This window comes from Sinocyclocheilus anshuiensis, unplaced genomic scaffold (genome assembly GCF_001515605.1).
Source record: "Sinocyclocheilus anshuiensis isolate Anshui unplaced genomic scaffold, SAMN03320099.WGS_v1.1 scaffold758, whole genome shotgun sequence".
NCBI classification, from domain to species: Eukaryota; Metazoa; Chordata; class Actinopteri; order Cypriniformes; family Cyprinidae; genus Sinocyclocheilus; species Sinocyclocheilus anshuiensis.
Genome location: NW_015548126.1, coordinates 575665 through 595797, shown reverse-complemented (window position 1 = coordinate 595797; position 20133 = coordinate 575665). Strand labels below are relative to the sequence as shown.

Genomic DNA, 20133 nt, shown 5'->3' with positions numbered 1-20133 from the left:
TAAAAAGTAAGAAAGTGTCATTGTACAACAGAGGACTTCATTGTAGTCAATGATTCAATGATTCAGCCTTGATCATCAGTCCTTAACCACTGAGCTGTCAATCAAACCGTTCACCCTTAACTGCCGCATTGCACAACAGTAGAACCTTATATCAACCATCAACCTTAAGCAAACACGGCACAGACCACACACTTTCATATACTATCAAGACTCAAATATGAAAAGATAAACTCACATTTGCAAGTCCAAATGCACCCAGTGAAAATCCCTTAAAACACTTTAAAGATATGCTTACAAGTTTACTTAATCGCTCTACAATTTCCATCAGTGTATTTACAAACATCACAGGAGGTATTTTTTTAATCTCATGAATTATGAACAGATGTCATTCCACTACATCTCAACTCTCATTTTCATTTTGTGGTGAAAATTCATTAAATTAATTTTTGGATGAAAAAATGACTCAACCCTTTGTTTTGCTAATGCTAATTTCACAGCTAGCATTTTGTCCAGAATACTTAATACTTAAATATTTTCACACTTTTTGAATTATTGACAAAATCATATCTTGTTTGGAAATAACAGTGATGTTACCTTGAAATTTACCTTCAAGTCTCGTGCATGCTGAATGAAACATGATCTTCACTGGTAAATAAGAACTTTTGAAAAAAACTTTATTGGCGCAAACATGTTGGTAACAGTGGAAATGACACGTTGCCAGTCACAATTGTATAAAAAATATAGATGTTAATCATGTTTTTTACATAATAAAAATTAAAATGGTTTACATTTAAAAAAAAATTTGTTTAGATTATAATTGATAATTAAATAAAAGCCATTTAGAATAAATAAATGAAGGCAGTGTTTTAATGCAACCTATAGATTTGGGGTGTGCACGAATAGTCGAACATTCGAATATTCGGTCTGAAATTATTATTTGAATAATAAAAACACTATTCGAATTGTACTATAAATATTCGAATGCAAAATTTTGGGAAAATGCCCATCCCTACTATAGATAAAAAAAAAAAACGTATCTGTTAATGAAAATTAAAACCTAGGACATGCAGAGACTGTAGCTGAAGAAACACAGATGTAGGCCTATGTCACACTGACATTCACTGGTTTTATAAACCCTGGATGTTATCACATTTAGTTTAGATGAGTCACTGCTGTTCACTCAGCTGTCATATTTCACTGTGCCTAAAGGACACGCTCATAAATCTGTACAGAGAGTCCCATGGGATAAATGTTACAGAGATCATGGTATTTGCGTAGGCAGTAAGGCACACATAAGTGATTAAATGCATGCGCGCGCGCACACACACACACACACACACACACACACGAGCATTCAATACTTACATTTATATGTCCTGATTAGCAGAGAGGAGGAAAGAAGAGAGGAAGCAGATGCAAACCAAGAGCCTCAGGAAAAAATACATTTTGAATAATCATTTTACTGAGCAATGATAAGGCATGCATTGATCCGAGTGTGTTTGTGACGCATCCCAGACTAGCTTGACCAGTGCTCATACTTAGATAGTGGTTACCTATTATTAATATTATGCAACAACAAATCTATCTATCTATCTATCTATCTATCTATCTATCTATCTATCTATCTATCTATCTATCACATGACATTTGAACTTTACATCCCTTAACTCGCATCTGCTTAAGGTTGCCAACATGCACCTGTGGTATACAACACATATATGCATACATACATGTAATAATAATATAACCTGCTCATCGTCAGCTGTTTACACAGCTTATCCTGCTAATCCTTTGCAACCAATAAACATCCTGTCATGTCTAACGTTACACCGTTACACCCGTTCAAATGACAAAAATGTACTGAGATCTAAACCTAAATATCAGCATCATGAAAACAGATAAATGAGTACTGATTGTATAGGGCTGTTGTCTTTGTACAGTTTATAGACACGTTAGAGTGAAGTTGCATTTACGTAAAATAGAAGTGAAATTTTAGAACTCTTACAAAATGATAAACAGCTCCCTCTAGTGGAATTGTGTAATTGTCTCAAGCGATATCTACACTGAAACACATTGGTTGTAGAAACCATTAGAAACCAGAAATTGCTGGGAAAATTCAACACGTTGAATTAAACGTCCAATTTTAAATTATAAACTTGGTATCATTATATATATATATATATATATATATATATAATATAATAATAATTATATTATTATATATTTAATTATTTTTTTGTGGACCAAAGTGGTAGGATACTTCCCAGAAGTAAATTCCTCTTCCGGCCTCTCCAGTAATCTCCTGTAGACTGTTGGCTGTTTAATTCAAGCAGTCTTCAGAAGGTACTTTCAATTTAGATTTTCCTGATTGTTTTTTTTTTTTTTTTTTTTTTGGGAAAAAAAAAAGGGAAGAGGGGGAAATGAAATTGCGCTAACAGGATGCAGACTAGAAGCCGCCTAAAATTAAGTATAAAGAGGAGAAGAAAGCGGTCCTAGGCAGCTGCCTACACATGCCAGGATGCGCCACTGCCAGATAAAGTTAGAAATTTACTAAAACAAGCCTATCGCAAGACATCTGGTAGGGGGGGGCACCTGGGGTGGTCAGCCAAATTTCAGGGGAGACCGGTGCCACCCCTGGCCACCACGTAGACACGCCCCTGCAAGTCAAGTCACCTTTATTTATATAGCGCTTTATCCAATACAGATTGTGACAAAACAGCTTTACAGTGTTAAATAGGAAAAAGGTGTGTCGATAACGCAAGAGGACAATATAAAATAGTCAGTTTTTTGGTTAAAGTCAGTTCATTGTTGATTCAGTAATGTCATCGTCCAGCTCAGTTCAGTTCAGTGTCTGTGCAATCAAGCCAGCAATATTGCTAGAAATTGTGTTGACCTACAACTTTGTATAGGCTACATGAATTTTAATACAATCACATTCCGCACATATCAGTTTAGCTTTTACATAGAGAAATTAACAGACACAAAAGACAATTCATGTTTTGAGAGAACCTTACAAAATAGGTTAAAAAAAAATGTGAACAATCAAATTAGTTAATAAAATAAAATCAAAGTGCAATTGCATCTAGCTAGCTACAGTAGGAGGACTTAAATACAACTCATGGATATATTGTCCAGTTTGTTGCTTATGTCCTTGTGGCATGAAGATGTGGAAAACTGACAGAGGTTAGTGTCAACAAGAGTCACTGGAGAACTGCTACTAAATAAGCTAACTCAGTACTAAATAAAAGTCAGTCGAAAGTACAAAGTCTTCAATAAGCTGGAGTGAAAGGTCTCATAATCTCTTTACATTTTCAGATATATAATGATAACTTCAGTGCAGAAGAATAAGAAAAGTGTATTTCTTTAAAATACTGGTCTCTAATAATGAGGTTTTCCATACTTTAGTTTTTGGAGTTGATATTTGGGGTCATTCTTCACAGCAGAGAACTGCTGTACTCCCGAATCTCCTAGATTGTTCATGTACAGATCCAGTTCTCTCAGGTGTGAGGGGTTCGATCTCAAAGCTGATGCCAGAACAGCACAACCGTCATCTGTGATACCACAATATTCCAAACGGCAACGAAAAATTGTGATTAAAAAGGATTGTTTCAGTCATTTATCACTATCAGAGAAGATATAGAGCAAAAGTAATGATCTTACCGCAGTATCTCGCAGTCAGGCTTTTCTAGAGTGGTAGAGAGGATTTTTATATGCTTTTTAGTTTATTTTGAGAAAGATCCAGCTCTCTCAGGTATGAGGGGTTTGATGTCAATGTTGAAGCCAGAGCAGCACAACCTTCCTCTGCAATTTTGCAATTCCTCAGTCTGTAGAGGAAAAAAAAGAAACAAATCTTAATGCTGCTGTTGATTTTTATACACATTGTTTTTTTTTTTTGGTAAAAATAAATACAATTGTATTAAATAAACTAATTTCTCCTTAAAGCTCTTTTGTGATCTTGCTAAATAACATGATCATTAGCTGGAGTAGGTATTTTCACAAAAGCACCGTATTCACAATTTATATACACTCTATAATAAATAATTGTAAAAAGTTTAACATGAATGATGGCTCTCTCTATGATGATATGATGAATTGAAAATCAGTGGACTGACTGCAGTATAAAAAAAATAATGAATTCTGCATTTTCAGCATGATTTTGACATTAACTTACCGCAAAACTTCCAATTTACAGTTTGCATCCTTTAAAGCGTCAAAAAGTGCTTGCACACCTGAGTCACCTTTATTCCAATCTAGATCCAGTTCTCTCAGGTGTGAGGGGTTTGATTTCAAAGCTGAACCCAGAGCAGCACAGCCCTAATTAGTGACTTCACAGTGGTCTAACCTGCTGAGAGAATTACAATAATTTCTGTCTTTAGCTTTGGAACAAAGGACTTATTTGACAAATGTGGTGAGTGATAATCTTGCCTGAGCGTCTCACGATTACAGTCAGAATTCTCCAGATCAACAGATAACTTCCGCAATCCAGTGTCTCCAAATTTATTTGCAGACAGATCCAGCTCGATCAAGTGTGAGGGGTTTGATCTCAGAACTAAAGCCAGAGATGCACAACCATCACTTGTGATACCACAAAGTCTAATCCTGCAGAGGAAATGGCATCAGATCTAGGTTAATGGATACAGTTCTTTGTTAACAAAACCAAGCTAAATGTCAAAATATGTGTTTTAGGATAATTTAGAAGTAATCTTACCACAGTTTCTAAAGTTTACAAAGGGGATTCTGGAATTCAGCAGAAAGAATCATCAATCCGGAGTTAGTGTGTTTATTTCCAGACAGATCCAGCTCTTTTAGGTGTGAGGGGTTTGATCTCCGAGCCAAAGCCAGAAAATCACAACCCTTATCAGAAACATCACAAAACTCCAGTCTGCAAAAACCAAAAAAACCTAAACAAAAAAACCCTCAGGGGTTTCTTCATTAAAGACTTCTTCTCAATGTCAGTTTTGCAATACATTGTTTTTTCAGCTGATATGTGGGCCTTGAAACAAGGTAAATCAACCCTCTACATTGTGAGTAAATCACTCGCATATGCGACTAAATCTTCACTCTGGGCGAGTGATCTGTGCTGTTTTTCAGTTCATCTCAATGGATGCGCAGCACACCTGTGTTTGTGCATTTGACATACCGTAAACTCTAGTGTGAAGACGCACGACTCGCCGTCGCTTTGTCTCACTCGCGCAAAGTGAGAGAGAGAGAGAGAGAGCGAGCGAGCGAGAGAGTCTTACATAATATGCAGCTACAATTGATGCGCTACATGTAAACGATATTCTTTGTTGTATTTTCCTGTCCAAATAAAGGAGTTTCTTTGGAATTCTTCAGCTTTTAAGAACTTCCGGGTTCTCCAGTAGTGGGCGGAACTAATGCGCAAACGACAATCTCATTGGCTGGTGCTCACCTATTATTGTCCCTGTTTTGATTTCAGCGAATCTTTTCTTTACAGCTTTCTGATAGAGGTCAGATATTGAACCTTGTTTAACACAAGTCAGAACACTGGGTAGAAGACTAGGTTGGTCTATCACATTTATATTTTGATTCACAAATGAGAGGTAGGCTACACATATAAAGCTGCAAGATGTTCCTGAACACTCACATGAACAAAACAGTAGACTTTCCCCTGATGAAAATGATTTTACCTTCATTTGAGGAGAATTCAAGTTGTTTTGTGCACATGAAAGGTTGCAGAAGATCTTGAAGACTGAATGTTTGGTCCTTTATCAAATTAACCTCTCTGAAAGGAAGTGGAAATATGAGGTGGATGTCCTGATTTGCTTTCCCTTCAGCCCAGTCCAGAATGAACTTCTGCACAGAGACTATTTTTCCAATGCCAGCGACTCCTTTAATCAGCACAGTTCTGATGGGTTGATCTTGTCCAGGTAAAAGTTTGAAGATTTAATTCAAGTTGACTGGCGTATCATCTGTTGTTCCTCTCCTAAATGCAATTTCAATCCATCTGATCTCATGTTCATTATTGGTCTCGCCTCTTCCACCTTCTGTGATCTCAGTGTAGATCTCGTTGAGAGGTATGAGGTCACTATGTCTTGATATCCCTTCACACAAACACTGAAATCTCCTCAGATTTGATTGGACTGCTTCTCGAATTTGATCAAGGGGTGAGGCAGCACTGGAAAATTAAAATAAATCTTGTTATACATTTTAAACCATTACTCACATAGCAGATCGTTTAATCATTTAAATATATATTATTTAATAAGGAGATTTTAAGACTCGTAAACTGATACTCTTAATAATCGTAAAATGTAAATTAAAGACAAATAAACAGATTAAAAAGGACTAAATACAATGACCAGCAAGATACAGAAGCCTTTTTCCCCTCTCGTGATATAACTAAAGACTCAGAAGTAATATAAACAAGGATTTAATCATATTAATCTTTTACCTAGATTCTTTTAAATCCAGTGGACAGCTCACACACTGATCACTCCTTACAGACTTTTGGTTGGGACATGAAGAGGATCTTCCCTGCTGCTCTGAGCTGCAGTGAAACAGAAACATTACAATGTGAATTTAGTGTAATTAATTGTAACAACTGTGAAACAGTCACAAGCGTGAGACATAGATTCACAATAGTTAAAATAGTTAACTATATCTTTTTTAAAATGTATTGTTTTAAATGACATAGCATAAAACTGAAAAGTGAGGAAAACCTAATAATTATTAATGTACCTGGATTCTTTTAAATCCTCTGGATGACCCATTGACTGATCACTCCTCATGGACTCATGGCTGGGACATGGAGATGCTGATCTCCCTTGCTGCTCTGAGCTGCAGTGAAGCAGAGACATTGCAACAATAATTCAGTGGATCTTCCTGTCATTCAGAACCAAGTGCTGCACAATGAGCTAGGTGTAATTGTGACATTAAAAAAAATAAATAAATGTGCAATTGAGAGATATAAAACATTTTGGCTTTATTTTTGTTACGTAATACTAAAGACTAACAAAGTTTTTAAAACTAGTTTAAAGGGAGTTTGAATTTACCTGGGCTTTTTAACCTTGAGTTGATCCATTTAATGATGACTCCTAATGACCAGGTCTTGTTAAATCTGATCTCCCCTTCGGGATCCCCTTCTGGTGATTACGTTTAGCTTCCAGACTAAAGACTAAATATTACATGACGTAAGAAACAAATTTGGCTATTACAATGTATTAATTAAAAGTATTAATTGAGGGTTTACTTGCCACCCATACAATAAGCCAAGCATTCATTCATTCATTCATTCATTCATTAGTGGGCCTCAGTATTCGTCACATTTTCAGAACTCATTCCAGCTACAATCATTCTGCAAATTAACCAAATAAAAGTAATAGTAGCAAGTAAACCACATGGTCAAAATATGGCCAGAAACCCAATTCATCCAACAGACTAGGCCTATACCAGCCTATGAAACAGCATAAAATAGCGACAAATGTAAGTAATGCAAAATACTGGACGGAAGTCACGTACTGTAAACATTCCGATTCCTTTTTGTTTTAAAGCAAACTAGTTATCTCTCAAAACAATTGTTGTTTTTGTCAGAGTAAAAGGTAAAACATGTAGCCCAACTAGTTGTGCACGTCATTGTATGCCTTCCTATTTTTTAGACGGATAAACTGATACCGAGTCTTCTTTCAAATTCCAAATTCATATCTGAAGGTAAAAGAAAAATAAAGCAAAAATAATAATAATAAATTAAAAATAACAAATAATAACTCAATGAATGTCTTATTTCAGTAAATAAACAACATTCAATTCACACCTACTTAGTGTTAATAATGTCTGGCTGAACCAATTGCTTTTGCAGGTTAAGGAAACAAAAGATGACAATTAAATTCGAAACACCTTGATAAAAAAAGTGACAAATGACTGTTTGATATCAAGCTAATAAAAACAGATATTTTCACCAATACAGCCAATCTAACGTTTATGTAGGCCTATCTTCATTTACAACTCTCACAACATCACTCACCCTCATCTCTAAAGATCACGAGGATCCTTGACAAACCATCAGCTTTTAATTGTTGGGCAACGCAAGGCATCTTATTAAACTACTTACAGTAAACTACTTTTTATACAGCTACTTGGCTAAAATTGGCCTGAAACAAATTACTCGGTAATTAGCGCAACGTCCTGTTCAATCGTGTTGTAAAGAACCTGTGCTCACCTGTGAATTAGCCTACAGTCATTCAGTAAACATTTGTCAAGGCGATATTATATTAAGTAATAGGCTATGTAGCCTACGTCTACACAATTTCTTTCTTTCTGATTTGTATACTAATTATCCAAACAAGTCAATGGGCGTTCACAAGTACAAACAATTGCTACATTTCAAAAACACCTCGTTTTAAAAATTAGTTTAAAATGATGGGAGATGGATTTTCAGGTAAATTCACACAGTTTGAATGGACAGCAAAACACATGGGGTTTCCTTAAAACACATTTTAAACATACATATTTTAAATAAAGAAAGAAATACACACTGAAAGCAACTTTTTAAGATTAATTACAAGTTGGGAAAAAATTGCACATTGCAGCCTTATCACTCTGCAAAATGTAGAATATATCATATAATTACAATATAAACTAAACAAAATCTTTACAAGGTTTATGCATTTTCATTATAAACAACTATATTTGGGTATAAAGACATAAAATGAAGTGCAGAGAGAAATGTTCTCCATTTCATGACATTGCCATCTGCTGGGAAATATTCTCAAACACATTCAGAAAATAGTTCCATCACCTAATGTGTTGGACAGACTTTAAAACACCCAAAACAACAGATCACGTACATTAGAAAAAGTTCAATTGTGACAATGAATGAATTATGATTAAAACATTGTGTATCAGTCCCTGGTACAGCTTTACTGCAGCAACAAATCCACGGAGCAGCCCAGTTCTTAGTTAAACTCTCTTCAAATGCAACTTTTAAAAAAGAAAACATTAAATGAAAACATCTATTATTACAGATAAAAGTGTAATTCTTCAAAAATTCTTTATGTTGACAATCTTATTTTCCTAGTGCAATATTTGTCACTTGGTTAATAAAGATTGAGTCAAAAAAAATAATAATATATATATCTGAAACATACTCTAATTTCTCCAGTTTATAGTGTGGATCGAATTTCATAGCAGGGAGCAGGTTTGCTCCCATGTCTGTGATTTTATTTTTAGTCAGATCTAGCTCTCTCAGGTGTGAGGGGTTTGATCTCAGAGCTGAAGCCAGAGCAGCACAACCTTCATCTGTTATATCACAATCTCTAAGCCTGCAGACAGAACAATGACACAGCATTTACCCTTTCATTTCACACTATATATACACTTTATTATAAACTTTTTCCATAGACTTTTTTTTTTTTTGCCAGGTACTTAAATTTGCATGCTTTAAATGAATTTTCCATTAACTAAAGAGGTTTTCATCTCACCAATCTTAAGCAAAAATCTTACCATAATATCTCCAGTTTACAAAGAGGATTTCTGAGTCCATCAGAGAGAAAGTTAACTCAGTCATCTCCCAATTCATTCTCCGACAGATCCAGCTCTCTCAGGTGTGAGGGGTTTGCTGGGTCAAAACAACCCAATAGCTGGGTTTGTCCCTTTTTAACCCAGCATTTTTTAGAGTGTACAAGGACCACAATCTAGATATAATAAAAATGTAAGAAAAAAATGTTGATGCTAGTATAGATTAATTTCATCACTCAAAGAGATGATCTTACTTCAATGTTTCCAGTTTCCAGTAAGGATTTTCCATTGCAGCAGAGAGCAGCATCATATCTAAGTAACTTAGGTTATTCTTTGACAGATCCAGTTCTCTCAGATGTGAGGGGTTTGATCTCAGAGCTGATACCAGAGCAGCACAGCCTTCATCTGTGCAACTACAGCTCACCAATCTGCAGAAAAAAACAACAACACACTTTTTTCCTTCAAGACACACTGATCTTTGAAGCTGTGACCCTCCAGTGGCTGCCCAAAATCACAAACAAAATACACACTGCTGTTCAAATTGGATTTTTAAAAAATTTTTTTTTACATATTTTGAGATTTTCTTGGACTTAATTTTTTCCATCTCAAGTTTGCAACTTCAATTCATGATCTTACTTCAATGCTTCCAGTTTCAAGCAAGGTTTCCCCATTACAGCAAAGAGCAGCATTGTATGAAAATAACTTAAGCTATTCTCAGACAGATCCAGCTCTCTCAGGTGTGAGGGGTTTGATCTCAGAGCTGAAGCCAGAGCTGCACAACTTTTATCTGACAAGTTACAAAATCTCAGCCTGCAGAAAGATCAATGGGACACACTGTAAATTCTTTACATTTGCTCAGTTCATTAAGAAGCTCTCAGAGTACAACGTTACAGCACCCTAATATCTTAGGAGAGTACAAACATCAGTAGGATAGATTTAGACATCTACATAGCTTTTTTAACTATTTCTTATTTTTTTAAACACTAACACATCATTTACTTTTGTATTTGTAGCTTCTGAAGAACTTACTTCAGTGTCTCCAATTTACACTGAGGATTTTTTAGTCCATCAGAGAAAAGCTTCACGCCTTGATTTCCTAGGTTATTTTCAGACAGATCCAGCTCTCTCAAATGTGAAGGGTTTGAATTCAGGGCCGAAGCCAGAACGTCACAGCTTTCGTGTGTGAGACCACAGCGCCATAACCTGCGCCAGACAGTTTTGTTTGCTCACATTCCAGTTCCATTAATACAGCGCATGAGTATGTAAAAATGCTAATAATACTTCAGACACAGTTTAACTGTGCAGGATCTATTTGTAGTTTTGACAACTTGCAGGACTTACCACAACGTTTCTAGTTTGCAGTGAGGATTTCCCAGTCCAGCAGAAAGGAGCTTCACACCTGAACTCTGCAGATTATTGAAGTTTAAGTTTACTTCTCTCAAACATGAAGATTCTGAGCTGAGAGCTGATGCCAGATCAGCACAGCAATTCTCTGACAGACTACAACAGCCAAGCCTGAAAAAAAAAAAAAAACGAATAAAATAAGATCGCTCATATAAACAATTATAAAAACAGGAAATATTACAGAAATATTATTTATTTGGTTTTTATATGATCATCAATATATACTAAAAATACTCTCAACCTGATTTATTAAAGTGTCGGTACTTTAATGTCACAAGGAAATAGAATGAATGCTAGTAAAGTCCTAGTCAAATGCACATATCTGTACATGTAAGTTCAAAACAAGGCCCTTTATGTACAAGAAAATATGCAAATGTTTAGTCAAATCTAAGCACATATATATTTTTTACTTACTGTGCTGATCTGGACAGTTCAACCACAGGTAATAGATTATGGAGAACTTGATCTTGTGTGAGGTGTTTCTGGTTGAACTCATCCCTGATGTATTTGTTTAATTCAAACACTTCCAGTTTCTCTGAGGTAAGCAACACAAAAACCAGCTCTGACCACTGAGACAGAGACAGAATGGCATCTTTGATCGTTCCAGCATTCAGATAGTCTTGGATTTCATTTTCCAGAGTATGATCACCTAGTTCATTCAGACAGTGAAACAGATTGATGGATTTCTCTGGAGAAAGATCTTCTGTAACCTTCCTCTTGACATACTGGATAATTTGCTCCATATTGTGAGATGTTGCTCCTGTTTGTGTCAGTAGGCACTGAAAAAGAGTTTGATTGGACTCTAACGAGAGACCCAGAAGGAAGTGAAGGAAGAGGTCTAGATGGCCATTCTGACTTTGCAAAGCTGCTTCCACAGCCCTCGCATAGACTGTGAAACATGCTGGGTACTGAACGTCATGTTCTAAGGACTGGTATTCACTGAGAACATCTAGGTTTTTCAAATTGAATGAAAACATCACATACACAGCTGCTAGATGTTCCTCAATGCTCAGATGAACGAAGCAGAAGACTTTCCTCTGACACAGACCAAACTCCTCTCTGAAGATCTGAGTGCACAACCCCGAGTACACTGATGCTTCTGTCACATCAATGCCACATTCTCTCAGATCTTCTTCATAGAAGATCACATTGCCTTTCATAAGGTGCCTAAAAGCCAGTTTCCCCAGTTTGAGGATCATGTCTTCATCTTTAATTTTAAAGGCCTTCTCATGCATATTTCTCATCTGAAGAATCAGGAAGTGTGTGTACATTTGAGTGAGAGTCTTGGGAATCTCTCCACTCTCTGCTTGACTCAACATCTTCTCTAGAACAGTGGCTGAGATCCAGCAGAACACTGGGATGTGACACATGATATAGAGGCTCCTTGATGACTTCAGGTGTGAGATGATTCTGTTGGTCAGACTCTGATTTTTGAATCTCTTCCTGAAGTATTCCTCCTTCTGAGGGTCATTGAAGCCTCGTACCTCTGTCAGTCGATGGACACACTCGAAGGGAATGAGAGCTGCTAGATGTTCCTCAATGCTCAGATGAACGAAGCAGAAGACTTTCCTCTGACACAGACCAAACTCCTCTCTGAAGATCTGAGTGCACAACCCCGAGTACACTGATGCTTCTGTCACATCAATGCCACATTCTCTCAGATCTTCTTCATAGAAGATCACATTGCCTTTCATAAGGTGCCTAAAAGCCAGTTTCCCCAGTTTGAGGATCATGTCTTCATCTTTAATTTTAAAGGCCTTCTCATGCATATTTCTCATCTGAAGAATCAGGAAGTGTGTGTACATTTGAGTGAGAGTCTTGGGAATCTCTCCACTCTCTGCTTCACTCAACATCTTCTCAAGAACAGTGGCTGAGATCCAGCAGAACACTGGGATGTGGCACATGATGTGGAGGCTCCTTGATGTCTTCAGGTGTCTGATGATTGTATCGGCTAGACTCTGATCACTGATTCTCTTCCTGAAGTATTCCTCCTTCTGTGGATCATCGAAGCCTCGTACCTCTGTCATTCGATGGACACACTCAGAGGGAATGAGATCAGCTGCTGCTGGTCTGGAGGTGATCCAGATGAGAGCAGAGGGAAGCAGATTCCCCGCAATGAGGTTTGTCAGCAGCACATCTACTGAGGCTGATTCAGTCACATCACACAACTTCACGTTGTTGTGGAAATCCAGAGACAGACGACACTCATCCAAACCATCGAAGATGAAAATGATTTTACCTTCAGTTGGAGAGATTTCAAGTTGTTTTGTGCCCATGAAAAGTTGCAGAATATCTTGAAGATTGAATGTTTGGTTCTTCAATAAATTGAGCTCTCCGAAAGGAAGTGGAAATATGAGGTGGACGTCCTGATTCGCTTTCCCTTCAGCCCAGTCCAGAATGAACTTCTGCACAGAGACTGTTTTTCCAATGCCAGCAACCCCTTTAGTCAGCACAGTTCTGATGGGTTGCTTTTGGCCAAGTAACGGTGTGAAAATGTCATTCAGGTTGATTGGGGTATCTTCTGTTGCAGCTTTCCTGGATGCTTTTTCAATCCAACAGACCTCATGCTCATCATTGATCTCTCCACCTCCCCCTGCTTTTTTATTCCCTCACATAAACAGTGAAACATTGTCCACAGATCTGATATAAGTTTGTTGTGGACTTCAGCATGTTGACAGTCAGTGCTTCAACATAAGTAAGAAAACAGAAATTAGCAAGCACAAACAGATTTATACACATGCAGACATGGTTCTTAAGAAAGTTATTGTAAAAAAAAATAATCAATGATCAATTTGAATTTACATGTATTTATACGAGTGAATACCTGCACTCACGGAGTGCTGGCTTTATCCCATCACAACTCTGACATTGTCTTCTTGCATGTGACCTGAGCACATTACAGACTTCAGTATATGGACAGTCATTACTATGAGTAATTATACACAGATCAAGCTTCAATAGTCAAAGATTCATTGGGTTTACTTTATAGAAATGCCTCCAATGTTTTACATCTTTATTTTGAAACATACCTGTGTTCAGAGGTGTCTACATCCTTGAAGAACACTGGAAGCTCTATTGACTGACCACTGTTTATGGACACACAACTAGGCGCCGGTGAATCTGCTTTCTCTGACTGCATCGATCTGAAACACGACAAATTAATGACCGCTCTATTCAGAACACTTTATCATATACAGTAATGTTCTTGTATTCAGAGCAGAATTTGTTGTTAAATACATTGTAGAAATGATTTTGTGAAACCAGAGTGAAAATTGTTTCTGCACCATTTGTTTTTCAGTGTATGTATTTTATTTCCACACTTGCCACCATTTAAAAATAACAGCAGTTTTAGAACAGTTTTCAAAACTATCTCGTTTTTTTTTTATTACCTGTGTTCAGAGGTGTTTTTATCCTCTTTCCCAAAGAACACCGGAAGCTCCATTGACCGGTCACTGTTTATGGACACACAGCTCGGCACTGGTGAGTTTGATCTCTCTGCCTGCACTGAACTTAAAAAAACACAATTTAAGCACTTTTTCATAAATGCTTTCATCATGAAATGCTTTTATTCAGATCAGGCTTTTATCAATAAGTATGCAATACCGGTGTTCAAAAGTGCCTCCAACTCAAAATTGACCTCATCTGCCTTTAAATGTACACATTGGTTTGTCTATCTATCTATCTATCTATCTATCTATCTATCTGTACACATTGGTTTGCTACATCCATTTTTTAAGTACCTGTATTCTGGGTTGGCACTGGCAGCATCTCTACAACATGGTTTATGTTTGCTGAACCGGTGCTTCTTTATGGGTGCGCAGCATGGCTCTGGTGAGCCTGGTCTTTCTGGCTCCATTGATCTGTAACAACAGCAATAAAGCATTTCTTAGCATAAAAAATTATTTTCCAAGACAATGCTCTGTTTGTGGACTGAAACACATTTTGAAATGCATTTTACAGTTTTGATTCTGTCATTTTTTAAATTTTTATTTTCAAAGTGGCATATAAAACATAATAAACGAGAAAATGTATCAAAGTCAAAGTACTGCCCTGTTGGTAGTCAGTACTAATATGTTGGCAGTCAGGACTGTACAGTGTTGATGTTTATGTGCTCACCTGCGTCAGGTGGATCTCGCTCCGCCTTCGGTTGTTTGTTGATCCAGCACACCGGCGACGGTACAGTTCAGTTTACAATGCGTGAGCATTGTACAGCCTCCACCTGTTCCCTAACCGTATAAAATATAATTTTATGAAAAGTGCGTGCTTACTTTGTGACACAGCTGAAAGTCAGGGTTGTAGCAATAATTGACAACAAAGTGTGATGTAAAAACAAAAAAAACAAAAACAAAATGTTGGATACTGACAAAAGTAGTATTTTAAAACAGTTTAATCATATTAACGGTGTAAATTAGTGTTAAACAGTGGTAAGAGAGTCCTTATACACACAGTGAACTTCAGAAAAACATCCTAGCAATGTAAAAAAATATATTGTAATGGCATGCATTGTTGAAACGTGGCTAGATGTACAGAGAGAGACAAGTTATAGTAAACTACAGGTAACACATATAATATGCAGTGCAGTAAAATAAATACACATTTACCTATGCTTTTTCTTTTGTGCTAACAATATACAATACTTTCTTTAAAGTGTAGTGTAGAAGGTACAATCAATTTTAAACTGTGTTCAAATATCTAATCTAACAGGTTTTTCCAGTAGCTCTTCCTAAAGTTTAAACAAATCCTTCAGTGAGGAACCAGTATGAGGCATCTTTCAACTCGAAGTAGGCTATTTCCAGGACATTTAAAAACTAAAAATAGAGAACTGCTGTGTGAGAGTTGAAAGAACAACAGCAACGGTTCTAATATTTTGAAGGTTTGAAAATGAGAACATGTCTGGAAAAACTCAAATTCAAATTCAAAGCAACAGAGGCACTAATTTTAAAGGGGTCATATGATGCTGAGCCCCGGCTTAGCGTGTGCTGAGGCCGGGATAGAGTGAGCTGAGGCAGTCTGGACTCCGCTTCGTCCACGGTGAAAGTTGATGTATTCCCTCAGCGACCAGCACAGATCAGCTCTAGGCATGACGAAGCGGATATCGTCCTCTTTTGGAAGACCAAACAAAGTAGTTTCGCTTTCACAACGAAGCACACAGCGTCTTCACGACAATGCTGCAGCGTCAACAATACTACAGTGAGAATAAAAGTTACGCCTTCTTTCTTTGCGTGAACATTTGGGCGGCGTTATGCAAATCTTCCCACATAGTGAGGTAGATATGTTGGGGCATGTTAGAACGAGCCGTTTTAGGTAGGTGTGACTGACTCTTAACTTTTATAAAGAATATCTCTTTGGATTTGAGACTTTAGTCTTTGCAACTTTACAGACCTTCTTTATGCACTAAGAGCTTGTAACACTCCAAAGAGAAAGGAAAAATTGAAATCGCAATATATGACCCCTTTAAGAAACAATGGCTGTACTGGCTAGCATAAATAGCTGTTAGACTACTGCTAAGCAACCAAATAAGAAACACAAAAAGATACCCAACCCTGCACACAATAAAAAAAACAATGAAATAAAATAACCTCATCTCTGTTGAACTAAATATAGCAATACAGCAGCATCCCCCATCTCATATAAGGTGATTTGGAAAGAATGTAGCTTTTGATACTTTTTGCACTTTATGAACATTGTACTGTCTTCATGGTGAATGAGACTCCAATCCAGAGGTCATTTCTGAACAGTGTTTTGTCGACTTGGTACTTTTCAGGTGTTTCAACCCTCTCTTTTTCCATTTCATATTTCAGCATCGTTCTTTTCTCCTCTTCAACATGATGTAAAGTTTTTATGTCTATTTCATAATGTTGTTCTGTTTCCTTACACCATCTCCTCTATCTTCTCCAGGAGTTCAGTGACCTGAGATCCATCACCCCAGTTCTTAGTGTTGAGAACATGATACCTGTTCCCACATTTCTCAGTGAGCCACTGGAGAGCATCACCTTCACTTGCAATGGATAACTCTATGGGAGTTTCTCCTATAGTTCATCTCCAACAGCGAACACAATCAATGTGTGATTCCAGACTCTTTCACCAAAAGAATCCATGATTTTCTCTAATGCATTTTTCTCTTCCTCAGCAAAGGAAGACTCAACACTCTGGACTAAAATGAAATATAATAATCAATATTTATCACCAACCTGAGGAACTTTCTGAACTATGTGGATTCATAATGACACTGAATAGTGACACTTTAATGGGTACATTTCTGGATCAGTCATTTAAAAGAATGCATTAATCGCTGTTATATACAGGTAATGGTAATGTATTTTCAGAGATATTGTGTTGCCTAGTATAACTTGATTACAGAGAGCAGAACTTTATTCCCTTACTACTGCTGTTTAATTGAGCCAAGTGGTTAAAACAGTCAGGTGTGTTGATTAAAAAAAACCCAGACCCATAACAAAGGAATCAATGTGAAATACAACATTTAAGCTCCACAATGAGCCACAATCTCATTTACTAAATGAATGAATGAATGAATTGTGTACATGCACATAGTGAGCTAAAGTGTACAAAAAAGGAGAAAGTGCAAAAATTGTTTTAAAAATTAAAAGCTGTGTTTTAAAGGCCAAGCTTTTAGAGATGTTGATGACATATAGCTGTACACAGAATAGAGGTCCAAACTATTTTAGCCAGGTCCACTCATTTGCAGATTTACGGCTTCACCACTGGTAAAGATGGATAACTGCTCAGATGATTCTCAAATCACTATAAGTGTTTGTTTTTATGAAATGTATGTTGCCCTTTGCTGGTACGTGATTTACATTTAGTCCATTGTGTCCTCTGAACAGTCACTCTTCCACGTGACTTCAGTAGGGGCATCAAAACACTATATGACTAAATTTGAAAAGCAGCAAAATGAGAGACACTGCAGTTTCTATGGTCCAATCATCATTTCTTCTGTGGGGAATATAAAGTCATCAAGTAAAAACCAATGAGACACTTGCTATATAATATTACTGCTATTATATCAATTCAGGGCATTTATTTCAAGTTACTCAAATCTGCTAATATGGTCCACTGAACTGAATAAAGTTAGAAAAGAAGTAAATACCCACAAATAGCCAATATGCCTTATTGGAGTATCAGTCTTGATGACATGATCTTACCTGAATATTTCCACTTTACATAAAAATGCTTAGTAAAACACAGCAGAAAGCAGCTGCACTCCTAGATCCTCAAGTATATTAACAGACAGATCCACATATTTCAGATATGATTGATCTGATCCAAGAAGAGCAGCCAGAGCAGCACATCCTTCATATGTGAAACCACAATGTTTCAACCTGTAAAAGAGAGAACAGTAAGAAACTCTTCACTTCCTTATTCTGTAAAGAATGGCTAAAACCTACATTTTGTAAAATGTTCTTTACTGATGTACTTATATATTTCTAAGTACTTCGTTTTTTTGTGGTTGTACTGTAATAGACAATTTCAAAAGAACATTAACATTAAGACTTTTTAGGCCTTTTGTTACATTTATTTATGGGTATAGCAGAGAAAGGCCAGGAAGAAGAGGTGGACCAGGAGATGACAGAAGCTGGATTCAAAGTCATGCATGAGCACTACCACTAGGCCCCGCCCCCCCCCAAAAAAAATCTGTCTATGTTTCTTTTGGTCATGAATTAAATGATCACAAAATTTTCAAAACAAAGAGAAATCAGGAGGTCATAAACATGAGAGGAAAACAAATCAAGTAAATTGGTGGGTGTTTAAGTCTAAAAACAAGTCTGATTAAAGGATAGTTTCTAGATACAGTAGTTCTACATAGTCTAGATAGTTTTCATTTGTGACTGTTAGAAATATTTTACTTAAGTATCTCCAGTTTACAGTCATCCAGTCCAGTATTTAGAAGCTTCACTCCTAAATCTCCTAGTTTATTATCAGACAGATCCAGTTCTCTAAGATATGAGGGGTTTGATCTGAGAGCTGAAGCCAGAGCAGCACAACCTTCACCTGTGACATCACAATCATGCAGCCTGCAGGGAAAACAATAACACACTTTTCACTTTTGTCTGTTTATTCTATAGGAGAATGGGTTCCTTATAAAACATAGTCTACAACCATGGTTCATACGTGAACAATCTTTTTATAGAATGTTGTAATGGGTTTGCTTCGAAACTAGTCAATACACCATTCATGCATGCTCACAACAGTAATATAACTCATTTACTAGTATATATTTAATAAGACAAACTGTAGAAAGATACCCAAGCATCTCCAGTTTACAATGAGGATTGCTCAGTCCAGTAGAGAGCAGGTTCATTCCTGAGTCTGATAGTTTATTTTTAGACAGATCCAGCCGTCTCAGGTGTGTGGGGTTTGATGTCAAAGCTGAAGAAAGAGCTGCACAACCTTCATCTGTGATACCACAACTCATCAGCCTGCAGAAAGAACATCTTCATTAAAGATAAACTTAAAGGGCACGTATTATGCAAAATCCACTTTTACATGGTGTTTGGACAGAAATGTGTGTTGGCAGTATGTGAACACAACCACCCTACAATGATAAAAATCCACCCACTCCTCATTTTTTATTCCCCTTTAAACCAAATAAGTATCACTAGGCCTGCTGTTTTGATTCTCTATGCAATGTGACATCATATTGCATAGGCCCGGGCCACGGGGGTTGATTGACAGCCCTGCACTGCCATAGTTTCCGCTCTCCGCGGTTGTACGCTCTCCTCCATTTTCTCCGCGCTTGAGAAGCTGTAATGTCAACAATGTCTCGTAAGCAATCCAGGTGTTCTGTGTTTGGATGTGAGGCTGAACATAAGAGTCTTCATTTTCTCCCAACATCTGAGCCACTGAGGACGCAGTGGATTACTTTCATTTTAAAGGGGTGGTTCATTGCGATTTCCCTTTTTTAACGTTAGTTAGTGTGTAATGTTGCTGTTTGAGCATAAACAATATCTGCAAAGTTACGAAGCTAAAGGTTCAATGCAAACTGAGATATCGTCTTCTGGCAGTTTAATGCCTACAAAAACAGCTGGTAGGGACTACAAGAAGTTACTTCCCGGGTTCGTGACGTAACAAACCCAGATAAACCCCGCCCTCGGGAAAAGGCAGCAAAGGGGGCGAGGCCTGCGCTGCTTTAGAGAAGAGGAAGAGAAAACTAGAGGTGCACGTAAAAATCTATTCATATATGAATCGCGATTCTGTCTTCTAACGATTCTAATGGATTCACAAGTTTCAAAATCA

The 20133-nt window shown here is 37.0% G+C and overlaps 2 protein-coding genes and 1 long non-coding RNA gene across 3 annotated transcripts in view; all 3 read right to left on the bottom strand.

Moving 5' to 3' along the window:
- Window positions 1-6016: 6016 nt before the first annotated feature.
- LOC107704737 (uncharacterized) lies at window positions 6017-8031 on the bottom strand. The gene is made up of 4 exons (XR_001636000.1): window positions 7982-8031; window positions 6700-6798; window positions 6413-6508; window positions 6017-6136 (listed from the first exon to the last, which is right to left on the bottom strand). It is a non-coding gene; the product is annotated as an uncharacterized LOC107704737 (long non-coding RNA).
- A 704-nt stretch (window positions 8032-8735) lies between these two features.
- On the bottom strand, window positions 8736-14646 carry LOC107704690 (NACHT, LRR and PYD domains-containing protein 3-like). The gene is made up of 8 exons (XM_016507678.1): window positions 14619-14646; window positions 12245-13486; window positions 11293-11779; window positions 10816-10989; window positions 10504-10677; window positions 9729-9902; window positions 9105-9278; window positions 8736-8772 (listed from the first exon to the last, which is right to left on the bottom strand). Exons 1-8 carry the CDS (start codon window positions 14644-14646, stop codon window positions 8736-8738), a joined length of 2490 nt encoding a protein of 829 aa, XP_016363164.1.
- A 2846-nt stretch (window positions 14647-17492) lies between these two features.
- The window catches only part of LOC107704736 (NACHT, LRR and PYD domains-containing protein 12-like), a 23978-nt gene continuing 21337 nt past the window's right edge, over window positions 17493-20133 (bottom strand). The window contains exons 15-18 of the mRNA XM_016507726.1: window positions 19143-19316; window positions 18744-18911; window positions 18042-18218; window positions 17493-17832 (exon numbers count right to left, since the gene is read on the bottom strand). Coding sequence (XP_016363212.1) covers window positions 18071-18218; window positions 18744-18911; window positions 19143-19316 — 490 coding nt within the window. The 3' untranslated portion in view covers window positions 17493-17832; window positions 18042-18070. The remainder of the gene's footprint in view (window positions 17833-18041; window positions 18219-18743; window positions 18912-19142; window positions 19317-20133) is intronic.

Coding starts and splice junctions, on each gene's coding strand:
- LOC107704690 (XM_016507678.1), bottom strand. CDS start 14,646: ATGCTGCCAGTGCCAACCCAGAATACAG. Junction 13,487..14,618: donor AGTGCCAACCCAGAATACAG/GTACTTAAAAAA, acceptor TGTTTATGTGAG/GGAATAAAAAAGCAGGGGGA. Junction 10,990..11,292: donor GAACTGTCCAGATCAGCACA/GTAAGTAAAAAA, acceptor TTTTTTTTTCAG/GCTTGGCTGTTGTAGTCTGT.